The sequence below is a fragment of the Rana temporaria genome, chromosome 5, assembly GCF_905171775.1.
Source record: "Rana temporaria chromosome 5, aRanTem1.1, whole genome shotgun sequence".
Lineage (NCBI taxonomy): Eukaryota > Metazoa > Chordata > Amphibia > Anura > Ranidae > Rana > Rana temporaria.
This window is the reverse complement of record NC_053493.1, coordinates 84,142,816-84,165,855: the sequence shown is the minus strand read 5'-3', so window position 1 is coordinate 84,165,855 and position 23,040 is coordinate 84,142,816. Positions and strand designations below refer to the sequence as shown.

Sequence of the window (23,040 nt, the reverse complement as noted above, 5' to 3'; positions counted from 1 at the left end):
GAAAAAGTAAGTGAACCAACAATGCACTAGCTTAAAGGAACCTATTTATAAAATAAAAGACAAAACCTTTACAACCCCTTTAAAATATACTTAGGGCACTAATGGGCTTTAATCGTACATTTCCATGTTTTTTTTTTTTTCTTATATAAAATTTCTGTGACGAAAATCTCAATAAAAATAACTTAATAGAAAACATACCTGAATTATTTAATATTGGTTGATACCATACATTGTTGCGAACATAAACCACTAAAACTGAACTACTGTGGGTGCCCTCTATGATAAGATACAAAATATGTACATTTAGATAATATACCATTTTGTTTAAAATAAACTCTTTCAAGAACTCATGCATCAGACCACGCGCGTTCCTTTTCTTTATGTGTAATCTGCTACTGTGGAAACTGATTATTGTCATACGCAACAAGATTCTCCCCCCCCCACATAGATCAGCTCCTGAGCAGTGCGCTTCCTCCTCTTTGTCATACTGATGTTGCAGACAGCTGCCAGTGACCTCATCTTTCCTCTCGGATGCCCATCTCTTCCTCTAGATACTGACTTTACTTCACTGCCTAGTGTTTTTTTTATGTCAATTACTGTTCAGCCCTGGCACACACTGATGCGATGCGGGAAACAAGATTCACTGCGTTTTCTCGGATCACACTGCAAAGCAAATCCCACGTGTCCATGCGGTCTGCTGCGGGTGTCAATGTTAGATTAACAGCACCCTGAAGCAGATCACAAAACGCAATTGCCAGCATGTGATGCGATTCAGGAGCAAGCAAAAAATGGGCCCTGCACCTCTTTGGTGCGGATGCGATGCAATTTAAGACATAAATGGCTCATATTGCACTGCACAGACATTGCACATAAATACGGTCCGATTCCTGTGCGAATCACATGCGGTGTCTGCATCGCACAAGTGTGAACCCAGGTTCGGTGCTTATTTTGCTTTGATGCTGCACCAATGTTCCCGTGATTTGTCCAACTAGAATATAGCATAGAGTGTCATACCAGGGGTTGTAATAAAGCTAGGCAAAACCTGGCCTAAAATTACAAGAAGGCAGAATGCAATTTTTCATTATGTACATGTTTGTACAAAGCCAGAGATGGGAAAAGAAAAATTGCTAAAATTCCAATCATTCTGCAAATTCCATGATAAAATCCATTGAGTGAGCTTCAAACTTGCCATTACCTCTGTCTTGATAGCTGAATTTCTAGCTAAAGAACAATTTGAAGCTGGGTTCACACTGCGACTTACAGCAGGGGTCTGGTGCGTTCCAAGTTCTCAGTTTCAGGGATGAATCAGAGCCGAATTATTGCCTGAATTCTGACCTGAAACTGAGCCAAAGCTTTGCAGCCGCCACAGAGATATATGAACCGGCTCCATAGAGAGCCGGTCACAATCTCCCGTCTTGGAAATTGGATGCGGTGAAACCTGCATCCAATTCCCACTAGTGTGAACCCAGCCTTAAAGGGGTTGTAAAGGTAAACGTGTTTTCACCTTAATGCATCCTATGTGTGGAGTGCTTACCTGGAGAAGCGGAGACAGCCGCAGAGGGACCCCAGAAGAAGCAGTTCGGGGCCACTCTGTGCAAAACGAGCTGCACAGCGGAGGCAAGTATAACATTGTTATTTAGAAAAAAAAAAATACTTTAATCTCTTAGATGACAGGGTAAAATCTGGTTTATAGTGTGGAGCATTAAAATGTTACTAAACCCAGGACCCTGCATTCATTATATCTGGTCTCCCACAGTACACAGAACATGGAAATGCAATCATTTTAGTAAATATAAACTGCTAAATACCCTTTCTCATCATCAGTTAGAGCTATCTTGCGACTTCTATAAGTGTCTGCCTAAGGCCCCTTTCACACTTATAAGACTTGTCCCACGATTTGTGATGGAAAAGTATCAGGACAAGTCGTTTCCCATGATTTCCAGTGACAACCATTCATGTTAGTACGACTTCAAGTGGTTCCGACTTCCCTGCACTACTTTGGTCCGATTTTGATGCCACACACAGGCATTCCCTATAATCGCAGCAAAATTGTGGCCGCGAAATAACGGTAAAAATCACGTGACTTCTATGCCATCGAACGTTTGGCCTGGGTGCGATGACGTTACTCCCGTGCATGCACACGTGGGTCACATAAGTGCAGCACAGAGCGAAGCCATCAATGTTCGCTGAGCTGCGCATGCATGGTTCAGGGTACATGACAGCTGGCAGGCAGGAGACTGAATTTATGGCAAAAGAGACCAATAGGGTAAGCTCAGCACATTTTCCAAAAATTGCCTTAAGGGGTTGTAAACTCTCGTGTTTTTTCACCTCAATGCATCCTATGCATTAAGGTGAAAGAACACCTTGCAGTGTCGGGCCCCCCTGAACCCCCTGTTTTACTTACCAGAGCCCCGAATTTCCCTGAGCACAATCCCGCGTTGCTTTCTCCATGGCTTCTCGGCTCTTAATTGGATAGATTGATAGCAGCGCAGCCATTGGCTCCCGTTGCTGTCAATCAAATCCAATGACGTCATACACTCTGCATCTATGGACACCGAGTATATGACACTGGAGCGTGACCGCAGGGTAACCCCCTCGGGAGAGAGCTTCCCAGAGGGGGTTATCTGAAGTGGGGAGGAGCCACGAGAGCCGCCATGGGACCCCAGAAGAGGATGATCGGGGCCACTCTTTGCAAAACAAACTGCACAGTGGAGGCAAGTATGACATGTTTGTTATTTAAGGAAAAACAAAAAAAGGCTTTAGGGTGCAATAAATATTTACAGAAAAAGTATGACAAAACAAACATAAGCAAAAGTAAAAAAGTAGAAATTTACCTTTTTCATAAATAAATAAATAAATAATGGAAAGATGAACACCTTACTCCCTTCCTACTTCCCCATCGTTGATAGAGAAAGTGTCATTGTTTTCCCTTGTTATTGGCTCACTAATACATAAGACTGCACCCCGAGCATTGTTAGCCACTTGACGTCCACGCTATAGCCAAAAGACGGCTACAGCGCAGGCCTCAAAATGCCTGGAGGGAAGATATCCATGTACATCCTCCCATTCTCACGTCGCCCGCATGCTCTGTGATCACCGAGTTCTTCACAGTGGGCTCTTTACCACCTGATCAGCAGTCAGCAAATGACAGCTGGTAATGGAAGTAAACGGAAGCCGGTTACCGGCTTTTTTTTTTCCCTTTCAAGCTGTCAGCTTGTCACTAAATTCTCCAGACTATTCTTTATGGGGCAAACATTCTTTTCATTGTGTTTTTAACACGTAAACAAAAGGCTGGGTGTCCAAGCCCAAGCAGGGGTAGGGCACCCAGCAACAAGGAGCAGCAATACACAGAAACAAAAAGAAAAACAAAGTGGTAGTGCATAGCACTCTCATACACATTAACTTGTTTTGAGTGAATCAAAACATAGAAAATGTATCATATGCATGCTGAGGTCCCCCACATGGGGTGATGCAATGTTGGAAAATAATCATTGAAGATGACCAACACCGATTCATAAAGAGGTGATCAACTTGAAGGCATCATAGCAGTGGAAGGCTCTGCAAACCAAGTGCCACGATGTCCGCTGGCCACACACAATCGCGGGCACAAGTCAGAACGGGGACGTGTGTATGTAAAAATGTTTTGGGCAACCTCTATTGTTGTAGGTATACTGGTAAAAAGGCAAAGCGGATTTCACCAAGTGATTCCAGAAGGGAGGAAGGACTTTTGGACCTTTTCCAGAGTTATAGCTATAGCAGGCCAAGGAGTGTCTGTTCTGCGTTCATGGGAACCAGATCATCTGCCAGATTCTGGGTAAAGGGAGTAAAGGCAGTTAGCACAACAGCATTGGTATCGCCCACAAATGAGAGATGGCTGGACACGACAGAAATCTCCCACTGGGTGGCCACAATGCCTAATATGCAGTATTTAAAAACATTTTTGGGGATTCTTTTTACCCTCCTCTTATTTGTGTCTCTTAAGGTCTATTTATGCTGCCCTGATCACACTTTTACATTTCTCATTGCATTCTTTGTAGTGTTGGAATGCCGACAGTGACCCTTCAGCCTTTTTTTTCCCCCTCTAATGTGCCCTTTTACTCTTTAGCCATTCAGGTTCAGCTTAACTTCTATTATAATGCGTTTCCCATTGGAATACACTGGAGGACACCATTATGAACGCCTTGGTTTTGGTTTCTAGAATATCTTCCCATTTAATGTTGTGAAGTATGAAGCACAGCTTAGTAAAGTTAGCTCTCTTAAAGTTCAATGTTCTTGTCCTATCCTTGTGTCTTCATTACCTATGATTCAGGATGAATGCAATTACCCTGTGATTGCGGTTTCCCATAAATTCAACAGAGACTTCCCTTGTATCCAAACCTTAAAATTCACTAACGTTTAGCATGTGATATTTGTGTTTCATATGAAATATCACATGCAATATTTAAAATAGCAGATCACCACAGTTAAATACTGCATTGGAGTTTCTCCCACAATTCATACCAGCCCCTTCAGGAAAAGGGGAACAAGTGGTTGCCCTCCTGAACTTCCCCTAACATAGGAGGGCACCCTGACCCAATGATTGTGGGGGTCTGTAGAATTTGAAAGCCCCCCTTTAACGATAAGGGAGTTCCCAGATACTTAATCACACAGATTGGGACGGAGTAGGGAATACATGGTACTCTTATGCCGCATACACACCATCACTTTATGTGATGAAAAAAAAAAAAAAAAGTTTTTAAAAACGTCACTTTAAATGACCGTGTGTGGGGGAAAACGTTGTTTTATGTCTTGTGAAAAATGACAAAAAAAAAATTGAAGCATGCTTCAATTTTATGTGTCGTTTTTCAAAACGTCATTTTTTGGTTCACAGAAATTTACTGTGTGTAGCAAAAAACGACGTTTAAAACAGCGTTTTTACAACCGCGCATGCCCAGAAGCCAGTTATGAAGCGAGCTTCAATGGAAAAAAGTGGTGAACGTAACATCGCTTTGCTAGAGCATTGTGAAAAAACGATGCTGTGTAGGCAACGTAGTTTTTGAAAACTGAAGTTTCAAAAACGTTGTTTTTTACTCCACAGAAAATGTCGTTTTTTTTCATCACATAAATTGATGGTGTGTACGCGGCATTACTCATTCAAAAAAAAATTACACAGTAAAAACAACACACAAACAGTTTGCCAAGTCCCTTATGAAAAAAATAATAATGAACACACACACACACACACACACATATATATATATATCCCCCCCCCCCTCATGTGATGTTTTGTAAAACCACCTGCTCACAAACACTGGGAGGTCCAACTGACATCTGAATGAACTGGGTGAGGTTGTTAGGACACCAGGGCCAGAGTTAACCTGTCTGATGCGGAAAAAAATAAAAAAATAAATAAAAAAAGGTCAATGGGTAAGAGGATGGGAGGTCAGCAGGACAGTGGACAAGGATCATAAAGAAAAATAAATAAAAAAAAAAAAAAAAAAAAAATCGCACTGGATCACTACAAGAGTAGTGCATGCACCAATTTTAAAAATACACTGCAACAGGATTGCATGGTATTCTGCACTTTGGGTGTCGTTGGGAATACGTTGACACCCCCAGCAGATAGCACACCCAGTGCAGTTTAAACACTGGTTTCTCACACCATGTGTGAACAGGCCCCAAGTGGATTGACCCCATTGACTGCATGGTTTTATAGAGATAATCATAAAAGTACTCATTGCATAACAAAGTGATACTAAAGTCTTGTTATTTTTATAGAAAAATAACAGACATGTTATACTTACCTGCTCTGTGCAGTGGTTTCACACAGAGCAGCCCAGATCTTCCTCTTCTCGGCTCCCTCGTCGGTGCTCCTGGCCCCTCCCTCCTGTTGAGTGCCCCCACAGCAAGCAGCTTCAAACACTGAGCCGTGGTTCATCCCCGCCCCCTCTCTCTCTCCTCATTGTCTAAAGGACTTTGATTGTCAGCAGTAGGAGCCGATGGCGCCACTGCCGAGTCTCATGCAAATCAGGTGGGCGAGTTCCGGACGGAAGAGGCACTTGCGGACATCGATGGATCAAGATGGGGCTCAGGTAAGTATTGGGGGGGCTGCTGCACACAGAAGGCTTTTTATCTTAATGCATAGAATACATTAAGATAAAAAAAATAACTTCTGCCTTTACAATCACTTTAACAAGACTGCAGCTACATCAAAAAGGAAACATTGCAGAGTCATATCCTTTCCAAAATCTGTGCTGTGAGTCATAGCCTATTCTCAGTGTCTGGATGAATGTCTGCAATACATGTGACTGCAGGACAGAGACTGAGGAAAAGGAAATCAGGTAAATGGTATCATTTTCAATTCAACTGATATGGGCAAGGCAAGCAACGGATCACACACACACACACACACACACACACACACATATATATATATATATAAATAAATAAAAACGCACACAAACTCCGTTTACTGACCAATAAAATAATTGGCTGTAGAAATTTGTGGATGGTAGGATATGTAGGCATAATTTATTTAAAAGGGTTGGTGCACCTTTACAGAAAAAAAAAAATATGAAATGGTAAAGACCATACACACTTCCTACCCCTGGCCTCCACTGGTGCCAAGCTGTCAGTGCCCATGCAGCAGTCTTGGCATTTATAATCCCTGCTCTTCTCCCTCTTTGTGCTGTGCTTTAGAGACGGATCAAATCAATTCTGATTGGCTGCGCAGAGAAAAGAGACAAGTGGAGATTTCAAATCCCGGGACTGCTGCAGTTGCGTGGGCACTCACAGCGTAGCACCTAAGGAGGCCAAGTACAGTGTATGGTGTTAGTTCACCTTTTATGCAACAAAAAAAAAGTGAACCATAAAGGATACAATCACCTTTTTAAAAAAATAATAAATGCACATTTTTTTTTTTTTTACCTGCAACACAATGTGCATTTATTATTTTTTTTCTTTTGGAGCCTGTAAAGCATTGCACCAGCAAACTGAAAATTGCTGCCGCCATGGAGATCTGTCGGTAGATTTGTGTGCCATACATCCTGTACGGGCAAGCAGATACACTGGCAGGAAGAATTCAATGAACTACCACGATGCTCCACAGCACTATGGTTGTTCATTGAGAACTACAAGCTGACAACCGCAAAGGATGTTGGGGTTTGAAGTTGATTTTAAAAAGTGACAACTAGTGCAGGAAACTTCTTCCCATACTGCTGCTATAGGGAGCGCGGAGATCAGGCAGCAGCTGCCCTCCAGCATTTAGTGTTTTTGATCCATTGGAAAAAAAAAGCTAACACTGAAAAACGCTAATGCAAAAACTTAAAAAAAAAAAAAAAAAAAAATGTTGAAAGACTCCCTGCAAAGCTACTGGCGTTTTTACAACATTATTTTAGCGTCCAGTGTGCATGGAGCCACATAGAGGTGCTTTTGCAGGCTGAAAAAAGTCAAGCACCTGCAAATGCTGCGTTTTTCAGGCCTGTGTGAACGAGGCCTTATTCATACAGCCTGAAATGTAGTTATCTTGACAGAAGATACTGAAAGGGAACCCTGTCATATTTCAGTTTATGAGCCAGGATTTATTTATAAACCTTCACATGAGTGAAGCTTGCCAGGGATACGTAATAGTTGCCACTGTTGTCATAAAATCGAAAACTGGAATCTCAGGTTTGCATCTTACATCTGTATTGGATGAAACAAACATGTTCAAGGCAAAGGGAGAATACATAACATGTTCCACCTTTTCAGAAGAAAACCTAATCTTATAGATTAGGTCTAGATCAAAGGCTTCAGTCCTCAACCCCCCCCCCCCCATTCAGTAAGCCAAGCCAGGTATACAGACATACTGCATACTTTTTTACAGGTCAGCATCTTACACAGCCTGTACATGGAGCAAAATGTATTTCCTGCAACCACGGGTTGCAACTTTCAACACAGGGCAATCCCTCCTGCCAAGCCACTGTATTCTCCCAGCAGGAGAAGACAACGATTACTGCAAGCGGCTATACTTGCGGCTAGTTATTATCACATATAAAATCTGCCAGGCTGGTTGTACCCAAGTTGAACGATCAATCAACTTGGTATATTCAGCCTGACCATACATGGTTCAAATCTCAACCGGTTCCTGCTCCACCTCAGGCCTGCCTTAGGAAATGCTCAACCAAGAGACAGTCAAGCAACTAGCATGTCCCCAATAATAGCCCAGACATCCCGATAATTACAGATTTCCAGAATACCATTAGGGAGACATGCTGGGCAGTGTAAAACTACCTGCTCCCAGTTAAGACATGTGATCACTGAATCTGACGGGAGGTAGTCTTTTCGGCACAAACTGCCTTTGTGATTGTGAGATGTGAACATGTGTTCAAATGCTGAAAGCTGCAAAAATGAGCTGATGCTGGAAGATAAATGGAATGTCACAATAACAATATCCTTAGAACACCCACTTTTCACCATGCAGCACCATGAAACATTTTGTCCATGGTAGACCTTTGCGTTTGCCCCTCATGTCAAAAGTTTCTCAGCCCTCTGGTGCAATTAGGTTATCTGACTGGGCCTACGCAACGTCTGCTTCCCTAAACACATTATACTTGTCTTATTTAGGCTCCATGCACACTGGAGCTGATAAACTGCTTTAAAAAAAAAATGCCCAAACTCCACTCTATGTTAGCCTATGTGTCCATGCATGCATGGAAGTTTTTCAGCTTTAACCACTTAACCCCCGGACCATATTGCTGGTCAAAGACCAGAGCACTTTTTGTGTTTCGGCACTGCGTCGCTTTAACGGACAATTGCGCGGTCGTGCGACGTGGCTCTCAAACATAATTGGCGTCCTTTTTTTCCCACAAATAGAGCTTTCTTTTGGTGGTATTTGATCACCTCTGCGGTTTCGCGCTATAAACAAAAATAGAGCCACAATTTTTTAAAAAATATATAATACTTTTTGCTTTAATAAATATCCCCCAAAAAAATATCAAAAAAAAAAATTCTCAGTTTATGCCGAGAAGTATTCATTTACATTTTTTTTTTTTTTTTTTTACGAAAAATATCGCAATAAGCGTTTATTGATTGGTTGGCGCAAAAGTTATAGCGTTTACAAAATAGGGGGTATTTTTATGGCATTTTTATTAATATTTTTTTTTACTAGTAATGGCGGCGATCAGCGATTTTTTTTTGGTACTGCGACATTATGGCGGACACTTAACACATTTTTGAGACCATTGGCATTTTTATAGCGATCAGTGCTATAAAAATGCATTGGATTACTATAAAAAATGCCACGGGCAGTGAAGGGGTTAACACTAGGGGGCGGGGAAGGGGTTAAGTATGTCCCTGGGTGTGTTCTAACTGTAGGGGGGGTGGCCTCACTAGGGGAAATGACCGAACTTCTGTTCATACATTGTTTTTTTTTTTTAATTTTTTATTTCTCATCAAAAAGTCAGTCCTCGCGGACCACCAATATACACAAGTTACAGTAGCAAGAATACAAATCAAACACAGTCACAGAGATACTTGTAGGCCTTTGGTTATACAAATAATGTCGCAGTGGGACATTAAGGCATAACTGGGAGCTCTCGGAACTTGTCTCTAGGAGGGTACAGCTGCCCCCAGCTGTCCTGGTATTGGGGTTCGATCGGACCGACTTCCAGGCTGTTCATACATTGTATGAACATAAGATCTGCATTTCTCCCCCTGACAGGACCGGGAGCTGTGTATTTACACACACAGCTCCCGGTCCCCGCTCTGTAACGAGCAATCGCAGGTGCCCGGCGTCGATCGTGCCCTGGGGCGAGCGCACGCACCCCTAGTGGCCTGCGCGACTGCCGACGTATAGCTACGTGCTCTCGCACAGGGGAGCCGACTTGCCGCCGTAAAACGACGGCGGCTGTTCGGCAAGTTGTTAATGAGCAGTGGAGTTTATGGGCTTTTTTCTGAACGCCTGAGAAAAAAAAATAAATAAAAAAATCGCATTAAAAAATGCATTTTTTTTACCAAAAAAAAAAAGATAAAAAATGCCAAACGCCTATAGACGCTGAAAAACGCTGCCCTCCAGCATTTAGTGTTTTTGATCCATTGGAAAAAAAAAAAAAAGCCAATACTGAAAAACGCTAATGCAAAAACTTAAAAATGTTGAAAGAAAAAAACTTAAATGTTGAAAAGACTCCCTGCAAAGCTACTGGCGTTTTTATAACATTATTTTAGCGTCCAGTGTGCATGGAGCCTAGAGTTTTTAAAGATAAGCGTTTCTACACTAAGTGTTTTTGCTTACAATACCAAAATATGTTTCTTTGTGTACAAAAAATAAAACAAATATAAATAAATAAAACTTCTTCACTCCAAAATAAAGTGCTCCACCACGTGTGGCAAGTGGGTAAATTTATTTTGATGAGATTTGAAAGTACCGTATATACTCGAGTAAAAGTCGACCCGAATATAAACCGAGGCACCTAATTTTACCACAAAAAAAAAAAAAAAAAAAGGAAAAAAAACAGTGACTTGAGTATAAGCCTAGGGTGTCCATCTGCATGCCTCACTTTGCATCACTGTGTCCATGCCTCACTGTGCCCATGACTAGACTGACGTTTAACATGGGAGCCTATGGAAGGGGGTGCCCGGCTTTGGGGGAAAAAAAAAAAAAAACAAAAACAAAAAATCGGTGCTCACTGGCCATAGGTCCCCCAGACAACAAACTTTGTACACTTGTAGAGGAAGAGTGTATGGTTTACCATCATATGTGATAATATTTTTTTTGTTTTTATATTTGTTACATTGTATTACACAAATACATTTTTGGGGGTTTGTAAGCACAAACTAAATATTCGAATGTCCTGTACACATGACTTGTTTTCCCATCGGAATAAACTTGGATGGTTTTTCTGATGGAATTCCGCTAAAGCTGTCTTGCATACACACGGTCACACCAAATTTCGACCATCAAAAATGCGGTGACGTACAACATGGAAGTTCAATTCCAACGGCGCTACCCTTTGGGCTGCTTTTGCTGATCTTGTGTTAGTAAAAGTTTGGCGAGAGACGATTTGCGCTTTTCAGCCTTGTGCTTTTCAGTCTGTTAGCACGTTCGTCACGTTGTATCACCATTCTGAACGCTAGTTTTACCAGACCGAGTGCTCCCATCTTGTACTTGATTCTGAGCATGCGTGGTTTTTAGTGCGTCGGAATTCCATGTTCTCTATCCAAGTCAGTCGGAATTTCAGACAGAAAAAGTCCGATTGGGCATACACACGGTCGGAATACCCGATGAAAAGCTCCCATATGACTTTTTCCATCGGAAATGCCAATCGTGTGTACGCAGCATTAGTGGTTCAAACACTTAAAGGGGCAGCTGCTAATCCTGTGGAAAGGCACCTTCTAGGGTGGAGCCCTCTTATAATTTTTTACTTTATTATACTAGTCTTAACGTCCTTGCTGCCCTTTCTCCTGTGTCTGCTGCAAAATACTGTACCTGGTACTTAAAAGTATGGGGGGTGCATGCGACATCTTCCCAAGATGCAGTGATCAGAACCCGTGATCAATTGCTTGGCCTGAGCACCGTCACGTGGTTGAGGGATTGACATCACTGCTCATTCTAAACTTAGACATCTGCCAATGCAGTGATTTTGTGGCAGTTGCACAAGAAAAAGGAGCAGCAGGGGAAGCTCTGTTATGGTAAATACAAGATAGTCAGGGAGGTAAGCTTTTCACAGACCCTGTAACTTTAAACTTAAAGCAGGATTCCACCCGCAATGTTTTTTTTTTTTTTAAGTCAGCAGCTACTAACAGTGTAGCTGCTGACTTTTAATAAGGACACTTACCGGTCATAGCCGCCCGCGATGTCGGACCCCCGATGGCGATCGCAGGCAATCCCTCGGTCCTGGCGCCTCCATCCTTACTAAGGGAAACAGGTAGTGAAGCCTTACTCCACTTCAATGGACTAAATGTCAAGGTCTTTTTAGGGGGGACCTACATTTTAAGTTTAGGTCTACTTTAAGGCTGGGTTCACACCATTGCAAATTAGATGTGGGGTTTTTCCACATCCAATAGCAGAAGATTTTGACTGGCTCCAGGTTCACATATCTCCGCTGTGGCTCCGGTGCAAATTTACACAGGAGCCCTGTGCGTCTTTTGGTCCATTTCTGGTCCGAATTCAGCCAAAAATTCAGGCTGAAACCGGACCTGAAACGGTGAACCAGGACGCACAGGACCCTGCTGGGAGCCGCATGTGGGGATGGTGTGAACCCAGCCTAAGCAAAGTACAATAACTGTATTTGGTATAATGACCACCACCCCAGCAGCACATGTGTACTTTTCTATCATTTCCTCTCCGCTCTGTTAAAAAATTATCTGGTACTTCCAGGTTTTAAAAAGCATGCAACTCCCTTCCCTTACTCTTTAGTACTTGGTGCAGAATCATGCTTCAGACCTGTGTAGGCACGGACTAGAGCAACTAGGCATACAAATGATTTCCTTTCCTGACCCTAGCAGCCAATAGGGCATCGAGGAAGCCATAGGAAATTAGGTTTTATGGCAGGGCAACACTATTTATCATTATTACTACTACTACTACTACTACTACACTATATATTATTTACGCAGTGCTTTACAACATTAGGGCAGACAGTGCCGTTACAATACAATACAATACAATACAGGAGGAGGGTAGCAGACACTGAATAGTTGGTAAGGTGGATGAGTCTGCCAGCATTCATGATGGACTGAAGGGGGGATAGCCTGTGTAAAGGTAATCCCGTGAGGAGGGAGTTGCAGTAGTCAAAAGGTGATCAGGGAGTGAACCAAGAGTTTTGTGGTGTCATTTATTAGGAAGGGCATATTTTGGAGATGTTGCGGAAGTTGAGGCGGCAAGGTTTGGACAGTGATTGGATGTGGGGCTGAAAGGATAGTTCAGAGTCCAGTATTACACCTAGAACCTTGGCATGGGGGAACAGGCTGATAGTAGTGCCATCGATCTTGACAGAGAAATCAGGGGGGGGGGGGGGGGGGGGGGGGAGGAAAAAAAATGATGAGCTCGGCTTTGGATAGATTGAATTTGACGAAGTGGTGTGACATCCAGGCTGTCAGTTAGTGAATTAAAAACTTAAGTGAACCTATTGCTTTGCCATACATGAGAAAGCACAGGGTCACTTTAGGTCTCCATTACACTACATGCCTACACCAGTCTCTGCCAGCAAGAGCCAATGAATTACTGCACCTAGGATGACAGATGTATACGAACAATGGCAGCCGCCTTGTAAGCAGGCGTTTTAAAAAGGGTTCTGAAGGGTTAAAGGGTTTGGACTACAGTGTTGATGCTCTGAGGTAATCGGGTCAATATATTGGAACTTGTGAAAAAAAATTGTCTTTAAGCTGACCTGCTGAGCAGGTGTCTCCTGAGAAGGAAGGGGTAACACTGCTGGACAGGTTTTCCCACTCTTTTCAGCCATTCTGTCAAAATAACGACTGACTGGAACAATTGCTGTTCGCATGCATCTGCACAACTAGTTGTCAGGAATGGATGTCCAAGCCTGGACTAGGTGTACCCAGGGTATCTCATCAGTCCCCAATGGCATCTTATGGATACATGTGAACAGCAATGGCTCCTCTCAGCCCGTCATTATTTTGTACAGGCCGAACAGCCGCCATTTGCCATACACCTGTCATCCTAGCCCCAAGAATCCGCTGATTCTTGCCACTGGAATCCAGTATATTCATATAATCGCCTGTGTGATGGCCTAAATCTGCTGGCCTGCAGAAGTACAGCAGGAGCAGGTTAGATCAGAATACACGAGTAGGTGCAGGAATGCGGCCTGGAATACAGATGAATTACAGACGTGAAGAGAGGGAATGGTATGCAGGTGGGGGGGGGGGGGGGGAGGCAGCCAAGATAGAGGTTGGGAAAGCAGGAAGGTATTTGCCAACAGGACAACTGAATAAGAAGCTAGAACAGACTACTTTAAAATGTTTTCCGACATGCAGATTGTAGTGCCCATTTTGTGAGCCTACATCCATCACTGGGGCTCCAAAAAGCAGTGGGCTGCTCACTTGGCTTCTGAGTAGCTGGTCAATAAAGTGCTTAATGCCCCTCCTCGTATAATAATAAAAAAAAAAAAAAAAAAAAGGGAAGGAGGAAAGATTAAAGCAGGCTTTGGTAATCTGTGCTCACTACACCAGGCCTTCCTCATATGAATTTGCCTGATTATAGTAGTATAAAAAGCAACTGTGGGGAAAAAGTTATAAAAAAATATACTTTTCTCTGCGCCCCAACTTCTGTTCTGAGAGACTTGTTGAAATTTGGGACAATTGTTATTCACCTAACCTTGGTAGAAGTTTTGTAGCATAAGTGCAGAGGCTTGGTTAAGGTTCTAACTTTTTTCCCCCATAAGCTTTTTTTTTTTGCTACTATCTAATGGTGATTTCAAATAAAGAAGGGATGTCCGATGCAATAAGCCAGTGCAAGGTCCACTTTTAGGGGACACCAGCCTGCCCTGCAACTAAAGCAAGTACAACACTTCCACCATGATGGGGTAGACAGTACAGTGGCTTAGTGGTTAGCACTGTTGCCTTGCAGCACTAGGTTCTTTGGTTTTGGATGCCTAACTTACAGTATAGTTTGCATGTTCACTCTGTGCTTGCATGGGTTTCCTCAAGGCACTCTGGTTTCCTCCTACACTTAGATTGTAAGCTCCTTGGGGGCAGGGACTGTTGCAAATGTAAAATATGCAGGGCACGGTGTAGGAAAATAAGGTACTAGTCCACACAGTAAGGCCCCTTTCACACAGGGCGGATCAGTAATGATCCGCCCCATGAACCTCCGCTTGCTCAGTGGGGATCGCTCCGTTGATCCCTGCTGAGCCGGCGGATGACAGGGCGGTCCCCGCACACTGTGCAGGGACCGCCCTGTCTTTTCTCCGCTCTCCCCTATGGGGGGGGGGGGGGGAAATTGGATGAACACGAACCGTCTGTCCGTGTTCACCCGATCGGATCCGCCAGACGGATGAAAAAATAGTTTTTTCCTCCGTCACACTTTGGCGGGTCGGATGTCAGCGGGCATGTCACCGCTGACATCCGCGGCTCCATAGAGGAGCATGGAGCACCCGTTCAGGTCCACCTAAAAAACTGGCAGGCGGACATGAACGGGCCACCCGTTTGAAAGAGAGACCCCTAAATCATTAAGGAACGAACACCATCTTGAATGGATGATCAAACCTAATACCTATGTGAGAAAATAAAACACTACACCCCTAATCACGCCCTCCGGTCAACTAACCAAAACCTTCTCCACATCCCCAAGACCCGCTTCAAATCTAAAAGGAGAATGAAGATTTGCAGTTCAAGGATCACTGCTATGAAACGCTCTACCCACGGACATCCGCATGGAAGAAAACCATCGGGCCTTCAGAAAAAAAAAAAACCTTAAGATCCACCTCTTCTGAAGACACAGGACGGCACTGGATGCAAAAAGCGCCTTGAGGCGATTTAGTTCGAATTTGTAGCGCTATACAAGTTACTCACTCACTCACTCACATCATCCTACAGCAGTAATCCAAGTATTACCAAGCTATCATCTTGTTGGTCACATGGAGGTTTCTGCAGCGCTCATTAAAGCATCTTGGCTCCAGAACAAATAAAAAAAATAGCACTCAGCCGAGTAGCAAGGCTGTATTACTTTCTACCAAGTTCTGCATGCCTTCATCCTTTGTTAATGCCAGTTGTAAGGATGCCCCCTGACTGTATAACCATGTAGGTTTGTTTATGTACTTGTGATGGCCCCTCAGCAGAGCACTCATTCAGTAAAATAAGGCCATCTTGGTCTATAGCTTGCATTAGAATTACATGAATATGGTCATGTTTACAGAGTTCACATCACTACCAAAGCAACAGATCCATTTATTATGGATAAAAGACGCCAGTTCACATGGCGAAAGTCATAGGTAGGCGAGTATGCATCAGATATGGGTGACCTAAAAGCCCTTCTAGAGTATGACACCAATGAAACTTCACAGGCAATGCAGGGGTATCAAAGAAGATGCCGCCAAGTGGCACTAGTGGATATGACAGCAAGCTAGCCCCTTTCATTGAATGATCCTGAGAAAGTTACTCTCAAACAATGGGCAATGGGGGGCACCCTAGGTCACCAACTTCACTGGTTATGCAGACATCTAGCCCTGCCTAGTATAGTTTTTAGCAGGTCTATTATTGCCAAAGCGCTACTACATATATCAATTTTACTTCTATTTCATTATTTCTTTTCTGTGTAGTTTGTCATTCAGGTTAGTTTACCTGCCTTCTACCTTCTATTTGCCTTCCCTTTGCTCCTCTTCCCCATGTGCATATTATTAGGTTATGTGCACCTGGAATTCATATAGTAATAACGATATTAGTTACATTTATATATTTTATTTCATTAAATAGAAAAAAATAATAATAAAAAAGTCACATATGGAAAAAATAAAAATAAAAAAAAACTTCACTTCAGAAGGGTGACGTCACAATCCTTCTACTGTCACGTGAATGACAACTATCCCAAATCTCCTGATATGAAGCTGAAGGAGCATTTTGTGAGATTTTAGATCCTAATCATTCCCAGGATCATGTCTGAAGGATGTCACCCTTTCTTATGTGCCACGGCCAGAGATAAGCACTGTATATTTTGTAACTTTTTTTAAAGTGCACTCAAAGCTAACAGAACACAGCAAACTTTTTGTCAGAGCGAACGACTTAATGTGATGAAATTAAGCATGCAATGTTCAGAGAGCTGTATTCTCATTGCTGGGAGTATTAACAGAATTTCTCTGGCTCTTTACCAAGCTGTGGTATGTGCTGCGCACTGAACACGTCTGTTGTTGTGTACTGTGTGCAGATTGACACTATAAACTATTTCCTCCAGAAACACCCAGGGCACACGGCCTCATTCCTAACTAGACTGCACATGTCATTTCTCAGCTCGTTTCATTCACCAAGCATCTCACGAGGAGTGATTTCAGCTGACCTACTTATTGAGTGTCTCTAAACACGCAAATCTAAAAAAGGAACAAATCCTCCGCTGTCCTAGAACGTTGTGCTATACTGATGTCTACAAATGAAGAGTTGGTTGTTGGTGGTCCGACCGCAGTAAATGCACCTAGGTGCGTTGTGATTCAACTAGACGTGACGCCACATGCAGCATACATTGTTCAAATAGAGTATCTGGCTCTAAGGACTTCTTAGAAGAATCTTTTTTTGAGAGAAATGGGTGGGTTGCTATTGCCAACCTCTTTTAGAAAATACCAGTTGCCTGGCTGTCACATTGACACTTTTTTTGTAACATTAGGCAGATGCATTGTGAGGTCACCATGTGCATTTCCTGCGTAGGTTGACATGCACTTAGGCTGGGTTCACACTGGTGCAATCACAGACATTGCATGTGATCCATACCGCATTGCTGTGCGCATCACATGCGATGCAAATTCAGCCATACAAACTGTATGGCTAAAATCACATCGCATTTGCACCGAAATGGTGCGGGAACCTTTTTTTTGGTCCTCACTGACTCCTGTACCATTTTCACAGTTTGCACTGCGATCTGCAGACTGATTTGGGGGTGACATTACCTTAACATGAACATCCGCAGATGTCAGTGTAAACCACCTGCAATTAATGCGTAATGTGGGAACCCGCACAGGAATCGCAGGGTTTCCCGCATTGCACCACTGTGAACCGAGCCTTAGATGGGCATTGACATACAATTTTAATTTTTTTTTTTTAAATGAAGCCCAAGTTCAAACTGGTGTGAGAAACGGAATCGCAGACAGTTCACACTGACAAACTTCTGCGGGTGTCAATGTCAAGTTAATGACACCCCAAATCAGTTCACAGATCGCATTGCGAACTGTGACATGGTACAGGAAGCAGGTGGCATGGGTCTGAACACCCATGCCACCCGATTCCAGTGCGGACCAAAAAAAAAAAAAAAAAGGGTTCTGCGCCATTTTGGTGTGAATACAATTTCAGCCATACAGTTTATGTGGCGGAATTGGCAACGCACAGACATCTCATGTGATGTGCACAGCAATGCGGTGCGAATCAACTCCAATGCCTGACATCACACCAGTGTAAAATCATTGAGCAAGGCTTGTTACTTGCATCTTGATTGGGTTCAATGGGTCTCCCAACTAAGGATAAGCTCCGGCGTGTTCGCATAGAACACGTGCAGAGCCCGCCAGGAAGTGACCACGGCGCTGTGCTAATCACAGCCAGGGAGACATTGTCCCGATGCTCGGCTGCAGGGATCGTGAAATGTCTACCTGGCTGTTATTAGCGCAGCGCCGTGCACACTTCCTGGCGGGCTCTGCATGTGTTCTATGCGAACACGCCGAAGCTCATCCTTACTCGAGTCCCAACACACTTACAAGCAATACTGGAGTAGGTTAAAGGGGTTGTAAAGATTTGTGTGGTTTTTCACCTTAATGCATCTTATGCTTTCCAGAGGGGGGGGGGGTTAGCTCTTGCAGGGAGGAGCCGAGACAGCGTGCCGAGGGACCCCAGAAGACGATTGGGCCACTCTCTGCAAAATGAACTGCACATTGGAGGCAAGTATGGTATGCTTGTCATTTAAACAAATAAACCTTTACAACCCCTTTAAGGGGTAGGTAAGTGCTGCCAGCAGGAAACTGATAACATCACAGACAGGATGATGTTCAAACAACATCCAAAAGTTTTCAAAGTGATCACGTCACAGCAAAAAAGTGCAAAGTTTAGAATGAACGCAAGAGCCCCTTGGTCAGGCATGTGATAGGCATCAGCATCAGCCATGTACCTGACAAAGGGGTCCTGCGTAGCCCTGAAATGCTGCACTCTTCAGCTGTGATCACTTTAAAATAACTTTTTGATCTAATGTAAAGATCCTGTGCATGCTGGCAATATAAATACCAACATGCTAAAAACGCAGAAACAAAAAACAAACAAACATTTTTCAAAAAGTACTGCATTGCTACAGGGAAGGATTTTATCCTAGGGAAGGTGGACACATGGGAGCAGTAGAATACAATCATGTAAATGGACCCATAAGGTTCAGAGCATGCAGGTTGCAATCATGCAGCTGTGGTTGGTGAAATCAATTTCTCAGTAAGTTCTAAACTCTGCTGATCGCTCAGCTCAATGGGAACCTGTGCGGGTTGATCCCAAGACATAAACAGCCATGTTTACAAATCTTAACATGCCTTCCCTCTACATGTCACAACAATCTGAGCTGGCCTATCAGGGGCTCCCCCTCTATTACATTGTACTTACTGGGATCTCTGTTGGAAACTGAGCCATTGGTCTCCATTCTTCTGCTGTCTGCTCAGGTGTAGCGCTCCCAGTCACAGTGGCGCAGTACAATCCTCAGAGTGTGGTGATCATGAGTCTGTCCCAGGCAGTATGTCAGTGTATTTGGTCCAGCAGCTTTTTCTGCTGAGTGATTGAACACGCCCAGCCAAACCCATCCAGCCTGCTCAGTGCTCAGCTTCAGCCACTGCAAGGGGAGGGGGGGAGCATTATAATACTATGACTGGAGGAGGCAGGATTGCTCATCTGATTCCACAACCAATGCTGAGGCTCACCTGACATAGTGCATCCATTATGTCACTGTATAGAAACTGCTTTACAATCCCAAACAAGAAGAAACAAAACTGTCCTCAGCACCCAATCACATTACTGTTTTCATTTCTGTAGTCAATTACGGACAGGTAACAAAACAACAAAAAACTCCAAACATCTTCATTTTTCTTGCAAATAAAATTAATTTTAACCACTTAACCCCCGGACCATATTGCTGGTCAAAGACCAGAGCACTTTTTGCGATTCGGCACTGCGTCGCTTTAACTGACAATTGCGCGGTCGTGCGACGTGGCTCCCAAACAAAATTGGCGTCCTTTTTTCCCCACAAATAGAGCTTTCTTTTGGTGGTATTTGACCAACTCTGCGGTTTTTAATTTGGCGCTATAAACAAAAAAAGCGACAATTTTGAAAAAAAATGAATATTTCTTACTTTTTGCTATAATAAATATCCCCCAAACATATATAAAAACATTTTTTTTCCTCAGTTTAGGCCGATAAGTATTCTTCTACATATTTTTCGTAAAAAAAAATATCGCAAAAAAGCGTTTATTGATTGGTTTGCGCAAAAGTTATAGCGTTTACAAAATAGGGGGTATTTTTATGGCATTTTTATTAATATTTTTTTTTTACTAGTAATGGCGGCGATCAGCGATTTATTTTCGGTACTGCGACATTATGGCGGACACTTTTGACACATTTTTGGGACCATTGGCATTTTTATAGCGATCAGTGCTATAAAAATGCATTGAATTACTATAAAAATGCCACTGGTAGTGCCACTGGTTTAATGCCAATGGTCCCAAAAATGTGTCAAAAGTGTCCGCCATAATGTCGCAGTACCGAAAATAAACACTAGGGGGCGGGAAGGGGTTAAGTTTGTCCCTGGGTGTGTTCTTACTGTGGGGGGGTGGCCTCACTAGGGGAAATCACTGATCTTCTGTTCATACATTGTATGAACAGAAGATCAGCATTTCCCCCCCTGACAGGACCGGGAGCTGTGTGTTTACACACACAGCTCCCGGTCCCCGCTCTGTAACGAGCGATCGCGTGTGCCCGGCGGCGATCGCGGCACGGGAGTCGGGGGCGAGCAGGGGGCCCGCGCGCGCCCCTGGTAGCCTGCGAGAGAGCTGACGTAGTATGACGGGCTCGCGCGCGGGAGAGCCGACCTGCCGCCGTAGAATGACAGCGGCAGGTTGGCAAGCAGTTAATGGTTCCTTAGCTTTCTTATATACAGTACAAGCATGTTACAGTAATCAAAGGAACAATCAAAGGAACATAGTATGTTCCCTGGGTGTGTTCTAACTGTAGGGGGGGTGGACTCACTAGGGGGAATGACTGATCGCTGTTCATACATTGTATGAACAGACGGTCAGGCATTTCCCCCCCTGACAGGACCGGGAGCTGTGTGTTTACACACACAGCTCCCGGTCCCCGCTCTGTAACGAGCGATCGCGTGTGCCCGGCGGCGATCGCGGCACGGGAGTCGGGGGCGAGCAGGGGGCCCGCGCGTGCCCCTGGTAGCCTGCGAGAGAGCTGACGTAGTATGACGGGCTCGCGCGCGGGAGAGCCGACCTGCCGCCGTAGAATGACAGCGGCAGGTTGGCAAGCAGTTAATGGTTCCTTAGCTTTCTTATATACAGTACAAGCATGTTACAGTAATCAAAGGAACAATCAAAGGAACATAGTATGTTCCCTGGGTGTGTTCTAACTGTAGGGGGGGTGGACTCACTAGGGGAAATGACTGATCGCTGTTCATACATTGTATGAACAGACGGTCAGGCATTTCTCCCCTGACAGGACCGGGAGCTGTGTGTTTACACACACAGCTCCCGGTCCCCACTCTGTAACGAGCGAATGCGTGTGCCCGCGCACGGGAGTAGTGGCCTGCACGAGAGCCGACGTATAGCTACGCAAGGGAGCCAACCTGCCGCCGTAAAATGACGGCGGCAGGACAGCAAGTCGTTAAAGGCTCGGTCCACAGAAAAGTAGTAGTTAAGAACTTGAGCTGCAGAAGATTTTACCCACTTTGTGACCAGGCCATTTTTTGCTATTTTTTGCTATTTAGCACTGTGCTACTTTAACCACTTTAACCACTTCAGGCCCAGGCCAATTCTGACACTTTGTTTCTACATGTAAAAATCATATTTTTTTTGCTATTTTTTACTAGAAAATTACATAGAACCCCCAAACACTATATATGTTTTTTTAGCAGAGACCCTAGAGAATACAATAGCGGTCATTGCAACTTTTTATCTCGCACAGTATTTGCGCAGCAATTTTTCAAACGCGTTTTTTGGGGGGGGAAAACAGTTTCATGCTTTAAAAAAAAGCCCAATTTGTTTGCATAATGTGAAAGACGAAGTTACGCAGAGTAAATAGATACCTAACATGTCACGCTTCAAAATTGCACACGCTTGTGGAATGACGCCAAACTTCGGTACCTAAAAATCCCCATAGGCAACATTTTAAATGTTTTTACTGGTTACATGTTTTGAGTTACAGAGGAGGTTTAGGGCTAAAACTATTGCCCTCGCTCTAACGTTCACCGCGACACCTCACATGTGTGGTTTGAACACCGTTTTCATATGTGGGCTGGACTTACGTATGTGCTCGCTTCTGCGTGCGAGCACGCGGAGACAGTGGCACTTTAAAAAAAAAATATTATTATAGTTAATTTTACCTTTTTTTTATTTTATTTTGACACTTAAAAAAATAAAAAAAAATGTGATCACTTTTATTCCTATTACAAGGAATGTAAACATTCCTTGTAATAGGAATATGGCATGACAGGACCTCTTTACAGTGAGATAAGACCCCACATCTCACCACTAGGCTGGGAAGCCTAAAAAAAAAAAGAAAAAAGATCACGCTTGACAGCCAAAGCGGCGCCGTTTTTTTTTAATGCAGAGGGTGGGCGTGGCGTCATAACATCACACCCGGCCTCCGACGATCATAGAGACTCCAGGGACAATCTGGTCCGCTGAAAATCTCTATGATCAGCATCCGGGGCTGGCGGATCCTGTCACCGACTCACCGATCGCACAGGTGAGTCGGTAGAAGCACCGGAGGGCGGCGGGAGGGGGGACGTCTCCTTTCGCCGCCCGTAGGAATGATGAAGCGGCGGAACAGCCGCTATGATCGTTTCTATGGTGTAGGGAATCGCAGGCTGAAAATGTGATATCTGAATGATGCCTGTAGCTGCAGGCATCATTCAGATATAGCTCCACAAAGCCCAGGACGTCATATGACGTCCTCTGGGCCTCAAGTGGTTAACTGGTAGTTGCGCCGTCACGCAACGCTGTAATTAAACAAACATTTTTATCATTTTTTCACACAAATAAAGCTCTTTTTGATCACCCCTGGGTTTATTTTAATGTAATTATTTTTACTTTCTGCGGCAAAACTTATTCAATTAAAAAAATAATTGAATTTCTTCATAAATGTTGTCAAAAATGTATTCTGCTAAAAATTAAATCTCAATACAGTACA

General features: G+C 43.6%; 1 protein-coding gene across 1 annotated transcript in view; it reads right to left on the bottom strand.

Annotated features, from left to right (window-relative positions):
- The window catches only part of PLCD1 (phospholipase C delta 1), a 239,063-nt gene extending 219,623 nt beyond the window's left edge, over positions 1–19,440 (bottom strand). The window contains exon 1 of the mRNA XM_040352793.1: positions 19,243–19,440. Within this exon, the coding sequence (XP_040208727.1) occupies positions 19,243–19,279 (37 nt within the window). The 5' untranslated portion in view covers positions 19,280–19,440. The remainder of the gene's footprint in view (positions 1–19,242) is intronic.
- Positions 19,441–23,040: the final 3,600 nt, after the last annotated feature.